General features: G+C 37.7%; 2 protein-coding genes across 4 annotated transcripts; both read left to right on the forward strand.

Annotated features, from left to right (window-relative positions):
- The first annotated feature begins 96 nt into the window (after nt 1-96).
- On the forward strand, nt 97-3,559 carry LOC114751425 (ABC transporter G family member 17-like). Its single transcript, XM_028940102.1, has 4 exons — nt 97-447; nt 560-739; nt 1,540-1,808; nt 1,891-3,559. Exons 1-4 carry the CDS (start codon nt 97-99, stop codon nt 3,557-3,559), a joined length of 2,469 nt encoding a protein of 822 aa, XP_028795935.1.
- A 1,204-nt stretch (nt 3,560-4,763) lies between these two features.
- LOC114751424 (probable serine/threonine protein kinase IREH1) lies at nt 4,764-15,354 on the forward strand. 3 transcript variants are annotated; one of them, XM_028940099.1, is made up of 18 exons: nt 4,764-5,661; nt 6,782-6,846; nt 6,984-7,166; nt 7,261-8,628; nt 9,577-9,749; nt 10,143-10,389; nt 10,855-10,947; nt 11,027-11,167; nt 11,284-11,376; nt 12,018-12,222; nt 12,525-12,610; nt 13,223-13,311; nt 13,828-13,879; nt 13,990-14,046; nt 14,150-14,323; nt 14,408-14,488; nt 14,795-14,981; nt 15,066-15,354. In XM_028940099.1, the coding sequence occupies exons 1-17, from the start codon at nt 4,929-4,931 to the stop codon at nt 14,876-14,878; spliced, it is 3,924 nt and encodes a 1,307-aa protein (XP_028795932.1). In that variant the 5' UTR covers nt 4,764-4,928; the 3' UTR covers nt 14,879-14,981; nt 15,066-15,354. The 3 variants fall into 3 exon arrangements, with proteins under 3 accessions (XP_028795932.1, XP_028795933.1, XP_028795934.1); XM_028940100.1 differs by having other exon boundaries at nt 14,411-14,488; XM_028940101.1 differs by lacking the exons at nt 13,828-13,879; nt 13,990-14,046; nt 14,150-14,323; ... (1 more) ...; nt 14,795-14,981; nt 15,066-15,354 and having other exon boundaries at nt 12,512-12,610; nt 13,223-13,305.
- Nucleotides 15,355-22,602: the final 7,248 nt, after the last annotated feature.

Raw genomic sequence — 22,602 nt, forward strand, 5'->3', positions numbered from 1 at the left:
AACCAAAAAAATTAAGGCCCCCATATAGAAGAAAAAGAGAAGTGCATGAGTTGGTGTGAGAAGTAGCAGTGAGAAATTATATCGATCTCTGCAATAATGGTGAGGCTGGATAGAGCAGGAAAAAACAAGAGCTTAGAGAGTTTATTGGATTTGAACAAGGTTGAGACGACGACGAAGAATCAACTGAGACCCCAGAAGTCTATTCCTGGGCATGGCCTGGAGTTCAATAATCTGTCGTATAGTGTGGTGAAGAAGGTGAAGAAAGATGGAACTTGGGTGAAGAAAGAGGCTTATCTTCTTCATGATATATCTGGGCAAGCCATGAGAGGTGAAGTCATGGCCATCATGGGGCCTAGTGGTGCAGGTAAGTCCACGTTTCTTGATGCTTTAGCTGGTCGAATTGCACAAGGAAGCTTGGAAGGATCTGTCAGAATTGACGGAAAACCAGTAAGTAAACATATTTTAAATATATATATCTAATTAATTTGACTAATTAATTAGCTCATATATTAATGATGAAGATGCGAGGTTTTGTTGATGTTGTTGATGATCATGTCAGGTGACAACAAGTTACATGAAGATGGTGTCGTCTTATGTAATGCAAGATGATCAGCTGTTTCCTATGTTGACTGTTTTTGAGACATTTATGTTCGCAGCTGAGGTCAGGCTTCCTCCTTCTATTTCCAGAGAGGAAAAGAAGAAGAGGGTTTATGAGCTCCTTGATCAGCTTGGCTTGCAGGTATATATTAAAACTCTCTTAAGTATCCTCCGTCCAAAGTAAAAAGTGCAAGCATCCTCTATCTGATGTTTTCTCTTTAATTTTTTTTCTGGAATAAAGGCATTAGCCAGTAGAAGGACTAAGAAGGCCCGTAGCTGGGCCATAGTGTCCATAACACAAACCCAAACCAAGTAAATTTCTACAATCCTCAGGAGGTTCACATGCGTTTGCAAACTTGGTGTCAATGTAATGAGCAAATCCGCGATCTAGTGATCTGTACAAATATTAGCTTCTCTGTAAATTTGGCGATGTTAGTTCTAGTTATATATAGTTTTGTAAGGTTTGAAAGAGTCTGACACATAAGTGAGCTTTGGTGCATGGAAAGATACTTAAGAGGATGTAAAAAGTACTTGTTTAAATGATGGAATAATAGAAGTGGCATAATACTGGTTTAACTGATATGTCATATAAAAGTACTTGTTTGAAAAAGGAAAACGGCCATGCATCGTAACTGTTCATTGGGGGCAATTTGATATTTTTCAGTATTTCCCTGAAATCAAAGATCTTTTCCTCTAGGATGTATATGTCAAGAAAGAGAGAGGGAATCAATTCCATTTACACATCTTTCATAATTTCCCACACCAGAAGAAGTATTAGCACTGACACAAACACCAGCACCACCTTATATGATCACACTTAGAAGCCAGTTGTTTAATGCGATACAAATATTTAACATTCAGAATCTCGAACAAGTCGCTAAATTTGTTGAAAAAACTGAGTGCTTCTATATATATATATATTGTTTTTGAATGATTATGCAGAGTACAACACATACATATATTGGTGATGAGGGGAAGAGGGGAGTGTCAGGAGGAGAACGACGGAGGGTATCCATTGGCATAGACATAATCCATAAGCCATCACTTCTGTTTCTTGATGAACCAACCTCAGGTCTTGATTCCACTAGTGCTTTTAGTGTCGTCGAAAAGGTTAAGGACATTGCTCGAGCTGGCAGCATCGTCCTCATGACCATTCATCAGCCTTCCTACAGAATTCAAATGCTCCTTGATCGACTCACCATCCTCGCAAGGTAAAACATTAAAGTTGAATCTCTTCAAGTGTCGTTTAGCTTAGAAATTGTTACTTGAATGAGCAATATTTGTGTGTGACAGGGGAAGATTGGTATATATGGGAAAGCCAAGTGCACTTGCAGCTCATCTTTCTGGGTTTGGAAGACCAGTACCTGATGGAGAGAACAGCTTAGAGTATCTTTTAGATGTGATCAAAGAATTTGATGAATCTAACGTGGGACTCGACCCACTTGTTCTGTACAATCGTGAAGGCCTGAAACCTGATCAAACAGCCAAGATGCCAGTTGTCAAAACACCAAGAAAAATTTATAAAAAGAGCAATAATGCACCAGCATCAAAGCACATGATTAGCCTGAAAAGCCAGGGCTTCAAAGCTGGAACAACACAGCCTGCAGATTCTGCACAGTTTAGTTATAACATCCATGGTGATCTTGATGAAGACGACGATGATGATGAGGATTTTGATAACTCTCTTGAAAGGAGAAGTGTTCATGCCCCTACGGCTAATACCATGATTAGTGGTGTCTATCCTCGTTTGGCTTCTCAGTTTTATAAGGATTTCTCTGCTAAAGATTTTTCTGTCTGGCTTTACCATGGTGTGGTAGGAACCCCTCGTCGTCCATCTTGGACTCCGGCGAGAACACCGGGTTGGACGACACCTGCGAGAACTCCGATGTCCGGACCAAGAAGCACTGTTTTAAACCAGTACTCGATATCATACGAGGAGCCTTTTCATCATCATGCCAAAGCACCATCTATGGTTAGTCAGTCCATGGCCTTGGACTCGTACGTAAGTTCCTACGAGGAATTTGACATTGAAGTGCTTGATGAGCCAAACGTTGGACCAAAGTACGCTAATCCATGGCTTCGTGAGGTTGCAGTGCTTTCATGGCGAACTGCTCTGAACGTGATTCGAACTCCAGAACTGTTCCTTTCTCGTGAGATTGTTCTAACTGTAATGGCTCTCGTCCTCTCCACCATCTTCAAAAACCTAAGCCACCCCACTTTCAAAGACATTAACAGGATTCTCAACTTCTACATTTTCTCAGTTTGCCTCGTCTTCTTCTCCTCCAACGACGCCGTCCCGTCGTTCATCCTCGAGAGATTCATCTTCATAAGAGAAACCTCCCACAATGCTTATCGAGCTTCTTCGTATGTGATCTCTTCACTTATTGTCTATCTCCCATTTTTCGCAGTCCAAGGCCTCACTTTCGCTCTCATAACCAAATTCATGCTTCACCTGAAAAGCAGTCTTCTTTATTTTTGGTTGGTTCTTTATGCTTCTCTGATCACAACCAATGCCTACGTTATGCTTGTTAGTGCCCTTGTTCCCAGTTATATTACAGGTTATGCAGTGGTGATAGCTACGACGGCTTTGTTCTTCCTCACCTGTGGCTTCTTCCTCAAGAGAACTCAGATTCCCATGTACTGGAAATGGCTTCATTATATTTCTGCGATAAAGTATCCATTTGAAGCATTGTTGACTAATGAGTTTAAGAATGAACGTTGCTACACTGGGAGCTTATCGGATTTATCTCCTGGGCCGTTGGGAGATTTGAAGACGAGTGAAGGACATGATAGGTCAAACTGCCCGATCGGAAGCTTGATCGGAGAAGATGTTTTGGCCACCATGGATATTCAGATAGAGAAGATTTGGTTTGATATAGGCATCCTTCTCGCTTGGGGTGTTCTTTACAGGTTCTTCTTCTATTTGGTCTTGAGATTTTATTCTAAGAATGAGAGGAAGTAATTAAATTCAAGCTTGTGTCACTATCTCCTTTTTCTTCTGTCACAACGTTCATTTTGGCTTTTATGCCTTCCTTTTTCTGTAAACTTGCTGATATGATGATTAAATATATACATATAAATATCTCAGCATTTTTTATGTTATATGCTAAATTTAAGCTGTCTTACAAAGGAGCAATTAGACAAAATTAATCCACATTTAGAGAAGGAAAAAAGTGACACGAGAAAGGATATGACTACATGATACAATAAAAGATGGTACAGAAGATCCAACTTATATGCAATATTGATCCATAAAATATGAAACGCGATGGGGGACACGGCGTGTTGTGGTAAAACTCTAGATTGATATACCAACCAAAATCTACCCCTTATTAGTGGGTAATAAAGTAGTTATATAATTATAGACTATTATAATTCATTTACAATTTTAGTATTATTTAATTCCTAATTAAAAGAGATATTTTAATTTTAATTATAATCAAAATAACTAAGAAAAAATTTCTTATCGTGATTCTTATTTTAGGAAGTGTTTGGATATCATTAAAAGTGTTTTTTTAAAAATACTTTTTTCTAAATCGAGATATACTCCTCTATGTATTTATTTCGAATACTGTAAAATCACTTTTAAAATAACTGTTAAAATTATAGTTTGGTTTTCATTCAAACATTTCTGTAAATGAAAATATAGCTTCTACTTTAAGTAACAATCAGCATATATTATTCTGGTAAGAAAAGAACTATGTATATATTGATTATTGATATTGGTATTATAAATATTAATAATTATTAATATTTCATGACATCATGGAAGGTTGTTCACATTTTTAGTAACGTATTTATTATACTACTATTCCCATATCTATGAAATTTATATAGTCACATGTATTGTTGATGAATTATTCTTAGTCCTAAATATTGTTCATAAATGCTAATTGATGGCACTTATAGCGTTCAAATCAAAATCTGTTAATAATCCACATTCCACGGAACGATATCTAATGTTTTTACAAGAAGGAAGACTCTTTAAAATGAAATAAATATTTGTGTGGTAGGTCTGCATTATAATAATAAAACCTCCACAGAAGGTTCAATATTATTTCCACTTTCAACCCCGTTATAAAATTGTCCTCTCATTTTCTCGAAGTCATTCATGTTTTTCCGTTTGTTGGAGTCCCCGATACAGAACTTTGAAAGCAGACATTTTTCCGATTCTCTCTCTCGCTCTCTCTCAGTTCACACAGTCTTTGTCCCGGCGCAATTTTCAGGTTCACTTTCATCTTCAATGTCGCTCTCCGTAGCCCCGCACCTATGTTAGGGCCGCACCCATTTCGTGAGCTTCTTCTGCGTGTTTCTCGATCACGCCCCTCGCCATGGTCTTCAAGGGAAGGTTTTTCTCCTCCAAGAAATCCGACTCTTCAAGCCCTGATGGGTCCTCCAATAATAGCCCCCGATCACTTGGCTCCAATTCACCTAGCAGATCCGAGAAGAAGAAGGTGAAATCAACTGCCAAAGAAGCCCAGATCGCTAGTACCAGCAGCGGCGCTGTCAGCGGTGGCAGAGGGCGTGGTGTCGCCGCCGTGCGTCGCAAATTGCAAGTAAAGGACGGGATCAAGAAGGATGCCATGGACAAGGAGAGTCAAACTCGGGTGGAGTCTCGTCTGACTTCGATGAGGCCAAGCTCCGGGGCGGAATTGGATTCCAGTTCGGAGTCTAAGTCAAAGAAGGCGACGGCGGTTGACGGAAAAGAATCTCCATCGGCTTCGGTTTCTCCAATTTTAGCATCCTCCCTTGGGTTGAACAGGATAAAGACGAGATCAGGACCGTTGCCACAGGAGAGTTTTTTGGGGTTTAGAAATGATAAGGGGCCCACGCTTGGTGCAAGTAACCTTTCTAGACCTGGTGGTAGTAGCTCAGGGTCAGCAAATGAAGGAAAGAAGGAGTTGGTGAATCAGAACAGAGTGAAGAGTTCAGGCAGCGGAACTTGGATTGATAATGGCGTTAATTCAGATAATACTTCGACTTGGAGTGCTCCGTTCTGGGACCAAAGCCCTAAGGTATCGGCGCGGTCGCGGCTACAGAACGGGGAATCATCTTCCGCAGCAGGTTTGCATCTTGTCCTGTGGCAGTTATTCGCCCTCTTGCTTTTGCTGAACATTTCAATTTGGAAGTTATTAAGTGAAGGCCGCTTGGTTTTTTAATACATTTCTCACACTTCAAATTGGTACCTTTTATGTTTGTTTCATGCTAATATGCACTTCTGTTAGTCTTCGGGACAACTTCACTTGATAGTAGCGAACAGCGGTGAAAATAGTAATGTCCTTGAGTGGGTACATTTTTTCACGATGTGTAAACAAATTGGGACTGGAGTTTCTTATCTGTTTGTCTTTGAAAGTATAGATAATGCTAAAAATACCTAAGGTTTATTGCTGGTGTATGCATGAAACATAAATATAGGACTCTTACATTCAAATTGACAAGTAAATAGGAGAGGGGTTTCATGTGAGTAAAACATCCAGCATCAAGCATTACTAGAATATTCTTCTTCACCCTTATAATATACAATTAGACGTGAATCTTGTGTATGGATTGCACTGTTTACAACATATGAGGTATGGTGTTGACAAGCCCATTCTTATTCAGTTTTGGCTTAACTCATCATCTTCCTTATGAAGTATATTGTTACTTGCAATTAAAGTAGTATTGCCATGGTGAAATTCCCAATCATGGAAATACTTGAGAAGGCGTCACAAAGTAGGTTTTGACTTGATTTTTAAAGTGAATCTTGTCAAGACCGAATGGTTTGGCTAGTTGCTGCCATACAGATATGTCTTGGAAGGACACTTCAGCCCTACGAAAACCTTTTCAAATGTACTGTTTGCAGCTTATACAATGCAAGTGGCTGGGTGTAGAGCCATATATCCAATTTTCATTTCCCTGCATCTGTCTTTATTGAGCTATTTCAATCATCGATTGTTGATTCCTGCAGTTAACTGAGTGTTTATGCCTGTGCAACCTGTAAGCTTTTTTTACTGCTTTCAGGCTTTGGTCCAAAGGTGGAGTTTTGGGGTGGCTGACATGTAAATTTTATCATAACTCTTATTTTCTCAGGATTACCTATGGTCTAATTTAAAGAGCGGTGCTGTCTATTTCTTTTACTGCAGTGACTGGTAAAGAATGCTTTAATTTCTCTAAAGGTTGCTTTTTGTTTATCACTTTTAAACAGGTAGACGGGATTCATCACCATCTCAGTCTGGAGCCATAAGTAGTGCCGATGTTTGCACTCCAGAGGTACATAAATCGTATGCATATTATTTACTTGGTCCATCTTATTTTTGGCTGCTTTAGATGATATGTCCTATAAGTTCCATTATTATGGCTCAATATGTGTGCTTCTTTTTTTCTTCTTTTTTCTTTTTTAAATTTAGACTTCATATGATTTTGAAAACCCCAAAGAATCCGAATCTCCTCGTTTCCAAGCTATATTACGGGTCACAAGTGCTCCCAGAAAGAGGTTTCCTGGTGACATTAAGAGCTTTTCCCATGAGTTGAATTCCAAAGGTGTCCGACCCTATCCATTTTGGAAGCCTCGAGGGTTAAATAACTTGGAGGTAATTGAGTCTCCATTTCATGCTAGTTGAAGGTTGTGCTTCGTATTTTGGGAAGCATAGTGTTTTTTGGTTAATCCTTTATTCTTTAATGCAGGGAGTCTTGGTTGCTATTCGGGCAAAATTTGATAAAGAAAAGGAAGAAGTGAACTCTGAACTTGCTATTTTTGCGGCATACCTCGTTGGAGTTCTTGAAAAAAATGCAGATTCTCATCCTGAGTGGCAAGAGACAATAGAGGACTTACTGGTTTTGGCTAGGAGGTGTGCTATGACTACACCTGGGGAGTTTTGGCTTCAGTGTGAAGGCATAGTTCAGGATTTGGACGATCGACGTCAAGAACTTCCTCCTGGGATGCTTAAGCAGCTTCACACCCGTATGCTTTTCATTCTCACGAGGTGTACTAGATTATTGCAATTTCACAAAGAAAGTGGTTTGGCTGAGGATGAACATGTTTTTAATCTTCGACAATCTCGGGTCTTGCATTCTGCTGAAAAACGTATTCCTCCTGGCTTGGGAAGGGATGCAAAAAGTTCCAGTACCGCAAAAGTCTCAAATCCCTTGGCCAAAAAATTTTATAGTCAGGAGCAGCGTATATTAGATTGGAAAAAAGATGTAAAGCCTGAGAGGCTTTCACTTCCTGTTGATGATGATAGCTCAAAACACTTAGAGTCTCCTTCAGGTAGGGATCGGATGGCTTCTTGGAAGAAATTCCCATCTCCACCAGCAAAAAGTTCAAAGGAAGCAGCTCAGATGAAGGGCCAAACCAATGGGAGAGTTGAATCTTCAAAAATTTCAAATAGGAGATCAAATTCTGATGTAGATCTATCTGCTGCCAAGCTGTCAGAGCATATTCCTGTCAATGACTCCCAGGAACATACTCTTAAGAACCAACAAAAAGTTTCTTGGGGCTACTGGGGAGATCAGCAGAATATTAGTGAGGAGAGTTCTATAATCTGTCGTATATGTGAGGAGCAAGTCCCTACTGTCAATGTGGAAGATCATTCAAGGATTTGTGCTATTGCTGATAGATGCGATCAGAAGGGTCTAAGTGTCAATGAGCGTCTTATCCGAGTTGCTGATACACTAGAGAAGATGATAGAATTATGCACACAGAAGGATATCCAACAAGCAGTTGGAAGTCCTGATGTTGCAAAAGTATCAAATTCAAGCATAACTGAAGAATCTGATATCTCGCCAAAACTCAGTGATTGGTCTCGCAGAGGATCAGAGGATATGCTGGATTGTTTCCCGGAAGCTGATAATTCGGCTTTTATGGATGACCTAAAGGCCTTACCTCTTATATCATGTAAAACTCGTTTTGGTCCGAAGTCTGACCAAGGAATGACAGCATCATCTGCTGGGAGCATGACTCCTAGGTCACCTTTACTGACACCAAAGATGAGTCATATTGACTTGCTCTTGGCAGGGAGGGGTGCTTATTCTGAACAAGATGATATTCCACAGGTGTGTCTATTTCGGCCTGTTTTTTTCAGTTTGTCTTTTTGTCTAAATTGTGGTTTTTCACATTCAAGTCATGTTTTCCTTTTATTCTATAATTCATTCTTCTCCATGTGTTCTCTTATTATGTTCGGTTATGAGCAACCTAATGAGTGTACTAATCTCTAACTATACACAGTACGCGCGTTGTTTGACAAACTACTTTTAAGTTTTAACGCAAGTTCTGATCTTTTAATATATTAGACGCATGTCCCATATTTGCAAAACGGTAAATTCTTCCCCATTTACAAATATCGATGTTGGACAAATATTACATTCAAGCTTTTGCTGCAATTTAGATTTTCCTTTTTGTTTCACAGAAATTTTTTTTTTTTTTAATTTGGTTGATTTGTGACTTCTTGTCTGACTAAGACTAGGAGTTCTTGAACAATTTCTTTCCAAGAAATCCTTCCATTATAGAATTTTGTGGATGACATGAGTTCTAATCGTGTTCGCGGAACAAAAAATGTCTTTTAAAACTGGGGGAGATGGAGTTTAAACTTACTTTTCTTGAGCATTTACTGATTTCTTGAAGATGAAGTAGGAAGGAGAAGAATCCAAGGGGCGAATTAAGTGCATTTTAAAAATAAACTTGGGGAAAAGGGGACTAGTGAGGGATTAAGTAGGCTCTATGGGCATGCTCTTAAGGAACAATAGTATCCACTTAAGATGCATTATAAATGTCTATGTTGATTAATTTTTATGCAAATTAGTGCATTGACAGTTTGACTTAGCAAAGTTTTGTTACATTTGGAATTTAATTTCTGGGCCACCATTTTACTACCGTACTAATTGTTGGAATGCACTTTAAAGAACTTTGTGTGATATTCCAGTGCACTCAACTATGAGTTCCTGTGTAAGTCTGTTATTGATGGCGTGAAGCTCCGTTTTGTTTTTCCTTTTGGCATATTGTAGATGAATGAACTTGCCGATATAGCACGATGTGTAGCAAATACACCTCTGGATGATGATCGCTCAATCTCATATTTATTATCTTATCTTGATGATTTGAGGGTTGTTGTAGAGAGGAGAAAATTTGATGCACTCACAGTGGAGACCTTTGGAACTTGTATTGAGAAGCTGATACGGTTGGTACTTTGGTGCTACAATTTCTAGCATACATTTCTGTCATAAAGGAAGTATTCTTACTCTAAAGTAAAAACTAGGACAATCAGTAATGGATTCTCAATGAATCAAATTTAGGGTAACTTTTATTATGGATACTGGATATCAAGTGCCAAATGATATAGTCCCAACCACATCATGTAACAAATTGACCTTGTTCTGAAACTTCATGCCATAGTCTATACTGATATAACAATTTCTGTGTTTTTTATCTGCTCAACATCTCTTTTTACTATTCCTAGTTAGATTTTTATTGGGTTTTTTTTTTTCTATAGTATTTCTTGCAGTATTCTAACTCGTGAACATATATGTTTTATGCAACCTTCTGGTGAAAATTCTTTTTGTCTGTTTGCTAGGGAGAAGTATTTGCAGCTTACTGAGATGGTTGAAGATGAGAAGATTGACATAGCTAGCACTGTAATTGAAGAAGATGTGCCTTTGGAAGATGATATGGTTCGTAGCCTGAGAACAAGTCCAATCCACCCTTCAAAGGACCGTACCACTATTGATGACTTTGAGATTATGAAACCTATCAGTCGTGGGGCATTTGGACGGGTTTTCTTGGCTAAAAAGAGAACAACAGGGGATCTTTTTGCTATAAAGGTACTATATATATGTTATTCCTCTTATCCCTTGTGAAGTTTTATTTTGTTTGTCAATGGATTTTACTATAAACATTTAGTCCAGCGAAACACAGATGAGCACACACAGACTCACAAGATATAGGTTCTCAGAGTCGCTGATTTCATGATTATAAGATCAATAAGTACAACAACAATACAGCTTGTAAGCTTTGTTCAAAGACCACATAATTCAGCAGTAGGTAACTTTATTTCTCCTATGTTGAATGCAATTGCTTTATTTCTGATAAACATAAAGAAACATGGGAAGGCTTAATCTAGAAAGATGAAAATAATTGCCTAGGAACTTATGAAGACTTTAATGTTTTTATTTTTTGATTTCTTATTTGGCGAAACACATTTAATCGTGCTGTGTTTTGAAATTATTTATATTTCCTGGTTTAAGCTTAATGGTTTGGTCTTACCACGTTGTGCTATCTTGTAACAGGTTCTCAGGAAGGCAGACATGATCCGTAAGAATGCTGTGGAAAGTATATTAGCTGAACGTGACATCTTAATCACAGTGCGCAATCCTTTTGTGGTAAGTCTAGCTTGCTTATTAATTAATATTGCTTTCAGAAATGGTAATTGCCTTCTAACGTTGGGATGAACTGTATCAGGTTCGTTTCTTCTATTCTTTTACATGTAGTGAGAATCTGTACCTTGTCATGGAGTATCTTAATGGAGGGGATCTGTATTCATTATTGAGGAATTTAGGTTGCCTAGATGAGGAAGTTGCTCGTGTATATATTGCAGAAGTGGTAATTAATCACAGTTCTCCCTCCCTTCCTCCCTCCTCCCTTTGTTTGTGATGGGTAATATGGAAAAACAATATTATTTCTTATCCTCTGAAGCTTAATTTTCTTTCTAATGGTAGGTGCTTGCACTAGAATATTTGCATTCACTGCGTATAGTTCATCGTGACTTGAAGCCTGACAATTTGTTGATTGCGCATGATGGTCACATTAAGGTAATCACAGGATATGCTTTGATTCTTTATCTCTTGGAACTGTTGCAATTAGTCCTGCGTTATTGGCAAAATAGTTTTATGATTTTTCATTCTTGTTTAAGTGATAGGACCCAACGTGGCATGGGTATCATGCCAAGTTCCCCTGTTGAGTACTATAGAATGGATGATCTTGACAGTTTAAGATATCTAAATTCTGTTGTAGCACCACCTCTAAGAGGCAGACAATTTAGTAATCGTTTACTCTGTCTTCTCTTTGGTCAAAATGTTCCATAGGCTTACAATAAGGCACACATTTTTGTGATAAGAATACTATAATGTGATATATTTGCTTTCCATCTAGCAGTTGGCCCAAAGAAAACAGAATATATATTTTCTTGAAGAAGTTTATCATGAAAGCTTTCTTCCATCCTTGGTGTTACAATATAGACTAGGGGAAAAAGGATTAGTGAACTTTGAATGTACTTAGTCAATCTCTATAAGTGGAATGAGTTAACAGAAATGAGAAATTTTTCCCTTGTGTTACCATTGATGGCCTTTGGCTTTAAACATTCATGCAAACTTGAGGTTCTATTGAAAAATTTCACGCTTTGGCATTTGTGCTCCCAACTTGATGAGAGGTCATTTTTTGATGGGTCATGCAGCTAACAGACTTTGGGCTTTCAAAAGTTGGTCTCATCAATAGCACCGATGATTTGTCTGGCCCAGCAGTGAGTGGGACATCCCTCCTTGGGGAGGATGAACCTCAGTTATCGACATCAGAACATCAAAGGGAAAGGAGGAAAAAACGTTCAGCTGTGGGTACACCTGATTATTTAGCACCAGAGATACTTTTGGGAACTGGACATGGTTCGTATAGCCCCTTTTTAGTATTTGAGGTGGTTTAATTTTCTTTTTGTTCTGTGTCTTAATTTAATGTTTGATCTTATGCTGTTACTAGGGTAGAAATGATTTTCCTGGTTTTGAGAATTAAGTTCTTAATAATGCTTGGAAGTGAGAATATTTAATTTTGAGCTGTCTTGGCCTTTACGGAATTAGTGGCTTCTTCATATATATAAATATATATATTGGTGTGAAGCTAGTGATGTACTTTTCTTTGCGTACTTGTGATTACAAACATGACTATAACAACCTTTAGTACTAATTTGCAGGATATACTGCGGATTGGTGGTCTGTTGGTATCATTTTATTTGAACTGCTTGTTGGAATTCCGCCTTTCAATGCAGAGCATCCTCAGGTTTTTACCCCAATTTGTTATGCTACATGTCTGTTAATGGTCTTTTACGTCTAGTTCAAAATTGATGTTTGTTGGTGGGCAATTTGTAAATTCCTTTGTAAGCGCTTTTTGAGCTTAAAGGTATCCTAGTGAGCTCTGGGAGCCCTACTGACCGAAACTTTATGTCTTACCGCAACGAAATTAATGTTTGTTGTCTTTATTTTCTTTCTGCTTCTCTATCTAGGTACACATATTCTTGGCATGTGTTATATTAACATCATAGTGTATCAAATTAATCAATATCCTTTCATGTTGCTCCTTGGGAAAAAGAATGCAACAAGATCTCCGATAAATCATATATTCTAAGTACCTTGAACTGTTATTTTCAAATAAATTCACTAAATCTGTGGTTTGGGCAACTAATATATGTCTTCTTTTGTTTTTGGTAGGGATATATGTCTTCTTAATATAGATATTTAGTATAATATTTTCTGATTATAGGAGAGAAAGATGACTTGTGATCCTCCGTAAGATTGTTGTTATCTATCCTTTAGTCACTTTACTATCTTATTGCTATTAGCGCCAAAATGCTAGCTGAGCACTCACTGATAGATGTGGTTGTTTCTATTGTAGACCATATTTGATAACATTCTTAATCGCAAGATCCCTTGGCCCCATGTTCCCGAAGAAATGAGTTCTGAAGCACAAGACCTTATTGATCGGTAATTGAATATGTTCTGTTCTTACTTCAATCTTCTTCCTATAGGGCTTGGGAAGTCTTTGTTTTTGCTGCTTTGGCACCCCCTAATTTCAGAATATTAGTTACTTGTCTCTTTTTTCAACAATATCTGCGTAATTCCTGCTGCTTGATCATGCAAATCTTTTTCTGACATATTCTGTATGGGAGAACTTCTAAGCTTGAAATTCCAATGCATTCTGATGTTTAAGAAAGCCAATGATAATTATTCCTCGTGAATCCACTTCTGTCACATGGCGGAACTTGATCACAGTTGTTGCCTTACTCAATATAACTTCTTTTAGTTTAGAGCTAGCTAGAAATTCTGCTCTAAAAGTCTTTCCATGAATTTCAAGGTTCGTGTTATATACCATGTGGAAAGCCCATCACTGACAACGGGCTTCATAATTTGCTTTAAGGACATTCTTCTTGATTGATCAGTCACATAATTAGTAAAGATAGATTTTTCTTTGATTAATGACTTAAGATGTTCAATTTTCAGATTGTTAACTGAAGATCCTAGTCAGAGACTTGGAGCTGGAGGGGCATCAGAGGTGATACTAGAGTTTTTATATTACCTTATGGATGCTTGTTTACATTTTTCGGACATTTCTGCTTTTTGTCACGGCTACAAAGCCTGAGCAATAAAAGCTTAATGATTCAGGTAAAGCAACATGTTTTCTTCAAGGATATAAACTGGGACACACTTGCCAGGCAGAAGGTGAGAACTATTTTCCCTGAGCCATGGATGTAATTCGTATAGCGAGCACCTTATGTCAACTCATGTCCTGGTAGATGCATCAGAAGACTCTTAATTTTTGCAGGCTGCATTTGTCCCTGCCTCTGAGAGTGCTCTAGATACCAGTTATTTCACAAGTCGCTATTCATGGAGTACTCCTGATGGCCTTGTGTATCCAGCAAGTGATATTGAGGATTCTAGTGATGCAGACAGTTTAAGTGGCAGCAGTAGTTGTGTGAGCAATCGTCAAGATGAACTGGTACTGCATTTATGGGCATTCCTAAATATGTTGCTGTTGAATTCATTTATTTTGTGCTGACTTGCTTTTGGGAACATCTTTAAGCAGGGGGATGAATGTGGGGGTTTCGCCGAGTTTGAGTCAGGCTTATCTGTCAATTACTCTTTCAGCAATTTCTCCTTTAAGGTATCTCACATCACTTTTCTTATATTCTAATTTTATTTATTGTTGCGACAAACAAGTAGAATTAACTATCATATGGATGATGCATTATCTGGTATGCCTGTATTCTTTTTCATCAGAATGACAAACAGCATGTGACGGCTTCGTAAAATGGCTGCTCTAACCTTTATTTATCTTGAATTGGACAGCTCAAGATTTGTTCCCTCTCCTTTTCTAGCATGTCAAAATTTCATTGCTTATGATTTATGCCAAGTTAAATTATCCTTGATAAAACTTCATCATGTGCTAATGTCTCCATTTGGCTTTCAGAATCTCTCCCAGCTTGCGTCTATCAACTACGATCTTCTCACCAAGGGATATAAAGATGACCCACCTACAAATTCTAGCGCATAACTATCTCACCATTTTGTCCTCATTCCAGAATTTGGTTTTCGACATATGACCTGAGCCATTTTTCGTGCGCATATGCACCTTCTTGTTTGTAAGCCTTGTGCATGTATGATTCTACAAAGCTTGCATAATTTCATTATGTCTTTGTCCCATATGTATTATGCCGATCTAATGATTTCTGACTTTGCAGAGACCTAGAGGCTCAAGAGCTGGTCCACGATGTGCTCTTTACTTATTAAGTAACAAATCAACACTGGGATTTCAACCTTTTGGGGTTTATGTTGTGTATGTATTGGGGACTGTAAAGTACTTTAAAATGCATACTAGTGGTGGTTGTTCACATTTTTCTGTGTTGGTGGTGGGGGGTTGCTTATGTAATTTCCTTTCAAAATTTTGAGATATAGTGAAGGCCGTCTTCTGATCCTCTCTCTTGGAGCATTTTCACTTTACCATAGTTGATCTAAAGTGATTACCTTTCTCACCGGGCTTGTATCATTTAAAGTATTTGACTTTATGAGATCTCGCCATAATCATTTGGGGTTTTCCTCTCCTTTGGAGCTGATGGATGACAATAATATGCTCAGCTCAGTCATCACAATCTTCAAATTAAAAGTGCCTGCAAAGCCAGGTAAAGTCATTGAGGGAGCAGAAGTGCTAAAAGGACAACTTTTTACTCACTCTACTCATATTCATAAATCCCATTTAACTAATATATAAAAAAAACCAAGAAAATTAGTCAGAATTGACTGTATTAAAAAGGAAAAATCATTTTAGAGGTATTTATATTTTTTCTCAATTTTTAATTTTGTAGCTAAGTGTATTTTTCTCTTAATTAAACTTTTAATATTGCTCTATTAACATTGTTAATCTGTGCACAAAGACTACTAATGTTAATAAAGCAAAATTACAAGAGCTAATGTAGCTAAAACAATAAAATTAAATAATTTAATTAAGAAGAAAAAAGATAGGTATTCTTAATTCTTCACCCCCATAACTACTCAATGATATCCGTACCAAGGGCATTATTGAGAAAAACTACTAACAGGTACGTAGGATTTACAGAATGACTTGTAAAATGTGAACAAACTTGTAGAAATGATTTATAAATGAGAGCAGGGGTAACATTTTTTTGGCCATTTTTTCCCCTTTCAAATATCAACTTCAGTTATTGTAGTTATTGCAATTGTTTATTGAGCAAGATTATATATGAATAACACTGAGTTATAGAAATTATGAAGTAAATCATTAATGATACCATAAAATGATACACAGTAAAAGTAAATCTTTAAAAATATAGTATAAGAAATTAGGAAGGAAACAAATAATATATTTGTTGCTAAAGCAAATGAATAAATATAATTTGAAGTTCGATTTTCACCGTCAAATTTTACTCCCATCATACAAACAAGAAATTGTGAAAAATGGGAACAGGCCAAGATTTTAAAAATACAAAATAGCATGGCATTTGGCAGGAGACAAAAGAGGGGAGTGTCCATATTTTGGAAGAATTCTTATATGTACTCGTAAAAAAAATGAAAGAAGAAAATTGGATGATTGAGGCAAACTAGTGGAGAGGGTGGCCACCTGTATCAAACATCCAGCTAAGCGCCTTTGGAACAGTACAGAGAGCTGATGGAGCTCAACCAGTTGCCTTATTCCTCCAACCATAATATCTTAACCACCTTTCTCTCTCCTCTTCCTCCTTTCTTCGTCTCTCTCTCTCTCTCTCTCTCATCAATTTCTGATATTTCCGCAATAAGTGAAAGCTCCGTCACACCCTTTTGTTTCGAATCCTCATCGTCATCATCATCACCAACTTTTCTGTGAGGAATCACAACTCAACTCAAAAGAAGGAGAGCAGAAGTATGACAGAGGAGCACCCCAAAAAGCTGGACGCCGAATCCCCATCGGAACCTCCGCCGCTGCCGCCTCATGAGGAGCCTCCCCCACCACAACCACCACCACCACCACCTCATGAGGAAAGATGTAACTAAGGAGAAATGTGTAACTCCGGCACCTCCTTCTGATGACCTTAAGACTCTTGCTATTGTTGAAAGTACATACCCAACTCCCCTCTCTTTCTCACTTTTCTTGTATATCTGTTTGTTTCCTCTGAAAAACTGACTCAAAAGGTCTGTGTATGTGTTTGTGTTCCGTGGTTACTCTCTTTATTTTATGGTTGGTTCAGGGGACGAGTCCTTATTTGAACACCGCTTTTCATTTCTCATAAATATAGAAACTGAATTGTTTAAGTTTTTCTCTTTCTGTTCTTCAAGGCCTTCTGATAATGAATTTCTCGAGTTTAATTCATAGTGATCTCTGCTGTTTTTGTCAACTGAATTATTCCTGTCCAGTAGAGTTTCTGAAGGGCTTTTCATCTATCTGGGACTTTCAAGTCATCAATTCTTTCTATAACGTATACTTCAAACTTTTATTCATTTCTTTCTTCTCTTGTCAGTTTATCATGGCTAGGATTTGCCTATTGTCACTCCGTTGAAAAACACGTGCTTGTCTTAGGAGGAGACGTTTGGGACTTGTGAAAGCAAGACGACTGTGATTATATGATTCATTTGTACCTTCATCTTATAGCTATCAACATTTTCTAAATGGTGCTGCTTCTTACAGTTCATCCTTTAATTTCTGTGTCTGTGCTCAACCTGATCTTAGTTATTTGGTAACGACATCGTGATGAAAAATATGGACAATTTCGAGGATTTAGTGAGAATAACTAAATTATCAAGTTCTCTAAAGCCTACGAACACTCTGTAATGAGGACTGGTTGATAAATCTGTAGAGCCCTCAAGTATCTGGAATCATACCCAAAAGAAATTAAAAAAAGAGAGCTTCTGAGCCAGTGTATCAAAACATATGTATTTTGCATGATTGAGCCGTCACCATGATATAATAACATCATTGTGATTATTGTTGTTTATTCGGAGCCTCAAGAAGCTTCTACTGAGAAATCATCTGAAGGCTCTGCAAATCAAGGTATCTCGACTGTTTTATTTCCCTTCATGCATTTTTATACCCCTAAATTAGAGGTTAAACAAGTTTTTGCATATACAGATGCAGTGCTGGCTAGAGTTGCAACAGAGAAGAGGCTTTCATTGGTCAAAGCATGGGAAGAAAGTGAAAAATCAAAAGCAGAGGACAAGTAAGAGACTAGTTTTGCATTATTACACTAGATGTTTGTTTCTTTCATATTCATTCGACAAGGTTTCATGGATATTAATTTGAATAGATCTTTTGATCACGGGAGCGCACAAGAAGTTATCAGCTATTTCATCACGGAGAAACAGTAAGAAAGCAGCCATTGACGCTGAGTTAAAAAAAAACTGAAGTAAGATCAATCATTCCTTTTCATTAGTAATTCCCCGAAGTGCTTTATGAGTGCTGTTAAAATATCTGTCCATTGATTTAAATCTAGGTCACTATAACTTCTGCTACAACCAAGTGCTCATACTTCTGTAATCATTCAGTTGTTCTATAACCAATCTGTTTTTTTATTTATTTTGGGTTCCAAATAAAAATTGAAATGAGAAAACGAATGAAAAAAATACTTGAAAATAAAAGAAATAGAAAATCAGTTGTGACAGACTGGAATTTAAATTAATCAAATTGTTCTTTACATACTTTCCTTTTAACCTTTTTCTAATATATTTGACCTCCTACTAATTCTTCTTGTGTTTCTAATTTGTATGCGAGTTAGGAACAACTTGAAAGGAAGAAGGCTGAATATGTGGAGAAAATGAAAATAAATCGCTATCATCCACAAGGAGGCTGAACTCTGAAGAGAAGAGGGCAATTATTGATGCCAAGAAAGGGGAAGATCTTCTCAAGGCAGAGGAAGCAACCGCAAATACAGGGCGGCCACTGGAACTGCTCCAAAGAAAATCCGTGGCTGTTTCTGATACTGAAATCCTCAGATCTCATAAGAAAACCAAGAATGTTGAATTGTTAGTGTTTTATTTTTTCTGGTGAACACGTTCTTTGACTGTTCAAATGTGAGTACATAACTACATATGTGTCATTTGTTGGTGTTAGTGCAGATGTGTTATTTGTATTTAAATTATTCGTTGGGGATCTAGTTGGTGTTCATTTATTATGTGCGTATATCAATGTCAGTGTGAGTGCTCCAATTAATTTAGACATTAAGAAATTTTAAAGTTTAGTTTGTTGTAGTATTTTTTTGGGTTTATTAATAGTGTATATAAAGCATGACTTGTCATGCCTTGTGTTAAAAACTAAGTTTAATTGTAATTGAGGGTGTTTGGGTTTTACTTCAAACTATGGTTTTGAAGAGAGAACCATGGTTTGAAGAAAAAAATATCCAAACACTATATATTTTTTCAAAATCATTTTTCAATTTGAAACTATGATTTGTATAAAAGTAATCAAACACTATAATTTTTTTCAAAATCACTTTTCATTTGGAAACCATGGTTTTGGGTATAAAATCATGGTATTTCATAAAGTGAATTTTTTTTTGCTTTTGAAGGTATAAAACCATAGTTTGGGATATAAATATATATACACATATCAATTACTATCTTTGATCTTTAATGTAAGAGTTAGAAAACTAATTTGTAAATATTAAGAAAATTAGTTAAATTATTTATTTATAATAAATAGATGTTGCATTCTCTAAAACACTTATTAACGATGTGCATTGGGATTATTATTAATGTAACATTTAATATGTGCAAATTAACATGAGAACTACTTTTAAAAAAATGAATAAATATATGAGACAAGATTGATTGATATCTTATATTCAAAATCAAATGGAATACCAATTAGCTCTTATACTAAGGACCGGAGATAATATTAATTTTATTTTCACAAATTTATTATTTCATTCAAAAAAATATAAATTAAAATCTATCATTTATCTAGTTATCATATTAACTTATGTCCTTTTAATAATTTGTATATAAAAAAAGATTCTGATAACAATTATTCAAATATTCTCACTTTATCAAAATCACTTTTGTCAAAATCTATTCACAGAATCTATTCTTCCCAAAATCTATTCTCTAAACTATGATTTGGTTTCATTTAAACACCCCCTGAATTACCGAATACTTGATCATGGAGATCTAGATATCATGTCAAGACTACTTTCAACCAAAAGTTTAAGTCGTTAACTAAGAGTTGGTGAATAGCTCTAAACTCTTGACTCTAGTTAGTCTTGAAGAAAGAGAAGCAGACAAAAAATTGATAAAAGCGAATTTAAAAAAAAAAAGACCCTCTGTTGCTCACTCACCGCTGTCTTCAGACTCGTCGTCCGTGGTGGACTTCTCCCACCACGGAACCTCATCCTCCTCTTCTTCGTCCTCAGTCCTTCTGCTATGTCATCCGGTGCAAAAACCAAATCAAACATTCCATCCTCCCTGTGTGGTTCTTCAAAAAAATCAAAATCTTCATAACTTTGTGTCTCTTCCTTCTCGTTCTCTCCTCGTCCTCGTCCTCTCCTTTGTATCTCCTCCTTCTCGTTTCCTCGTTTCCTCCTCCTCGTCGTCTTTTCCTCCTTCTCCTCCTCTTCACCCCCCACCACTGTCATCATTGCCGGCATCCTCCTCCTCTTCATTCCCACGTTGCCGACATCCCCTGCATCAGCTGATGCCCCTCCAGCGCCTCTTCGTGTTCAGCCTCTTTGGTATCAAAGCCCTAACCTTTTAGACACCTATCTTTGTTCGACGTGTCGTCACACACGTGCTTTTATCCCATGTGGTTCTGTCTAGATTTACGCCACTAAACATTCTTTCCACGCCATCTTTTACCGTGTGTATTCACTATGAAAAAGTCTGAGATTGACCATTTCATCTCTGTTATCTTGAATGGCTCCAACTATCGCCTATGGTTGGAGAGTATGCATGGTTTTTTAAAAAAGACATAAATTATGGCGTTCTATTACTGATGATATTCATTTTCCTATTCGCAAAACTAATAAGACTGATTTGAAATTCAATAACCGACTTGATGAGTGGGATACCAAAAATAATCAAATTATCACATGGTTTCGAAATATCTCAATTACTAGCATAAATCAACAATTTGGCTGCTTTAAGACCGCAAAAGAGGTATGGGACCACTTGTTAATCGCTATACATCATTTGATTTGTCCAATTAGTTTCAATTGCATAAAAATCTCAATGTCTTGAAGCAAGAAAAGGATCAGCCCCTATATGAGTTTTTGGCTAAGATTGAGTCTATCTGGGATCAATTAGCCTACTCGAAACTTAGTTTCAAGAATGAGGAAGATGCATAGGCTTTCTTTCGATACTGCGATCAGCTTTGTCTTACTCAATTCTTATGTTTCTCATGGATGATTTTGAGTCTATTTGAGTATCCCTACTTCACCAAAGTCCACTTCCAACTCTTGAGGATGCTCTCCCTCGACTTTGCTCTGAAGAAACTCGATTGGGACTTTTACAAACATACTCCTGAAATGGTTTTTTGCTGCACCAGAAGATCCTTTAAATCTTATCATTGTTACCCTCAATCTGATCACTCCTTTGATCAATGTCCCAATATTGAGTGCCGAACATGTCAAAAGAAGGGACATATAGTGGCAAATTGTCCTACGATGTTCTGTCGTTACTGCAAAAAGACTGGGCGTCTTATTGATCGATGCCCTACTCGTCCTCTCAGGTCTGATCAGGAAAGATCAACAAGGCCTAGTTCCTTTTCTAAACCTGCATTATCTACCACTGTTGCTGATTCTACCTTGAAATCTTTCACACTACAAATCTTGAGGCTTTACTTCTCAAGTTTATCCATGATACTTCCAGTCCAGTCACACCTGCTGCCTTTTCTACTTTCTTCTCTCCTCATCGTTCTCGTCCTCCTTCTCCTCCTCTTCATCCCCACCAATGTCATCATCGTTGGCATCCTCCTCCTCTTCATCCCACGGCTGCCAGACATCCCCTGCATCAGCTTGGCAGCTCTCCCTTTTGGTGCCTCTCTAGCTTCCCTGATGCGCCTCTTGATGTTCAATACTCTCCTAATCGCCTGTCCATGTGTCAGGCCTCCTCATACACAGCTTCATGATCGTCAACATCCTCAGTAAGTTTATCCCTGATACTTCCAGTCAGCTGCTGCTGCCTCCGTTTTCTACTTCCTTCTCCTCTTCATCGTCCTCCTCCTCCTCTTCTTCATCCCCACCACTGTCATCATGCGGCCGATCCTCCTCCTCCTCTTCATCCCCACAAGCTGTCGCATCCCCTTCATCAGCCAGCGCCTCCCCCTTTGATGCCTCTCTAGTTCCTGATGCGTCTCTTTATGTTCAGCTTCCTGATACGTCTGTCCATGTTCAGCCTCCTCATGCATAGTTTCATGATCGTCAACATCCTCAGTAAGTTTATCCCTGATACTTCCAGTCCACCTGTTGTCTTTTTCTACTTCCTTCCTTCTCCTCCTCATCGTTTTTGTCCTCCTTCTCCTCCTCTTCATCTCCACCACTGTCAATCATCACCCACCGGCAATCCTCCTCCTCTTCATCCCCACGGCGGGCTGCCGGCATCCCCTACATTAGCCGGCACCTCCCCCTGTCAAATTAATCCAGATGAGTAAATATTCAATGAAAGGTTTATAGACATCCTTTGAATCACTTTGCGCGCCTTTGCGTGATAACTATATAGGTTTGCATTTTCTTCTTTTTTGCAAAGGAGCAAGAAAAGCAACGGCTATTGACTAAGGGGGATGATACAAATAGCACCGCTGAT

The sequence above is a fragment of the Neltuma alba genome, unplaced genomic scaffold, assembly GCF_004799145.2.
Source record: "Neltuma alba isolate B1F8T4 unplaced genomic scaffold, ASM479914v2 tig00006916_pilon, whole genome shotgun sequence".
NCBI classification, from domain to species: Eukaryota; Viridiplantae; Streptophyta; class Magnoliopsida; order Fabales; family Fabaceae; genus Neltuma; species Neltuma alba.

What these genes read in the sequence shown, in the direction of transcription:
- LOC114751425 (XM_028940102.1), top strand. Translation starts at nt 97, where the DNA reads ATGGTGAGGCTGGATAGAGCAGGAAAAAACAAGAGCTTAGAGAGTTTA. An exon ending in TCAGAATTGACGGAAAACCA is followed by an intron (nt 448 to 559) that starts GTAAGTAAACAT and finishes TGATCATGTCAG; the next exon opens with GTGACAACAAGTTACATGAA. An exon ending in TTGATCAGCTTGGCTTGCAG is followed by an intron (nt 740 to 1,539) that starts GTATATATTAAA and finishes ATGATTATGCAG; the next exon opens with AGTACAACACATACATATAT.
- LOC114751424 (XM_028940099.1), top strand. Translation starts at nt 4,929, where the DNA reads ATGGTCTTCAAGGGAAGGTTTTTCTCCTCCAAGAAATCCGACTCTTCA. An exon ending in GGGATCTTTTTGCTATAAAG is followed by an intron (nt 10,390 to 10,854) that starts GTACTATATATA and finishes ATCTTGTAACAG; the next exon opens with GTTCTCAGGAAGGCAGACAT. An exon ending in TCAATGCAGAGCATCCTCAG is followed by an intron (nt 12,611 to 13,222) that starts GTTTTTACCCCA and finishes TTTCTATTGTAG; the next exon opens with ACCATATTTGATAACATTCT.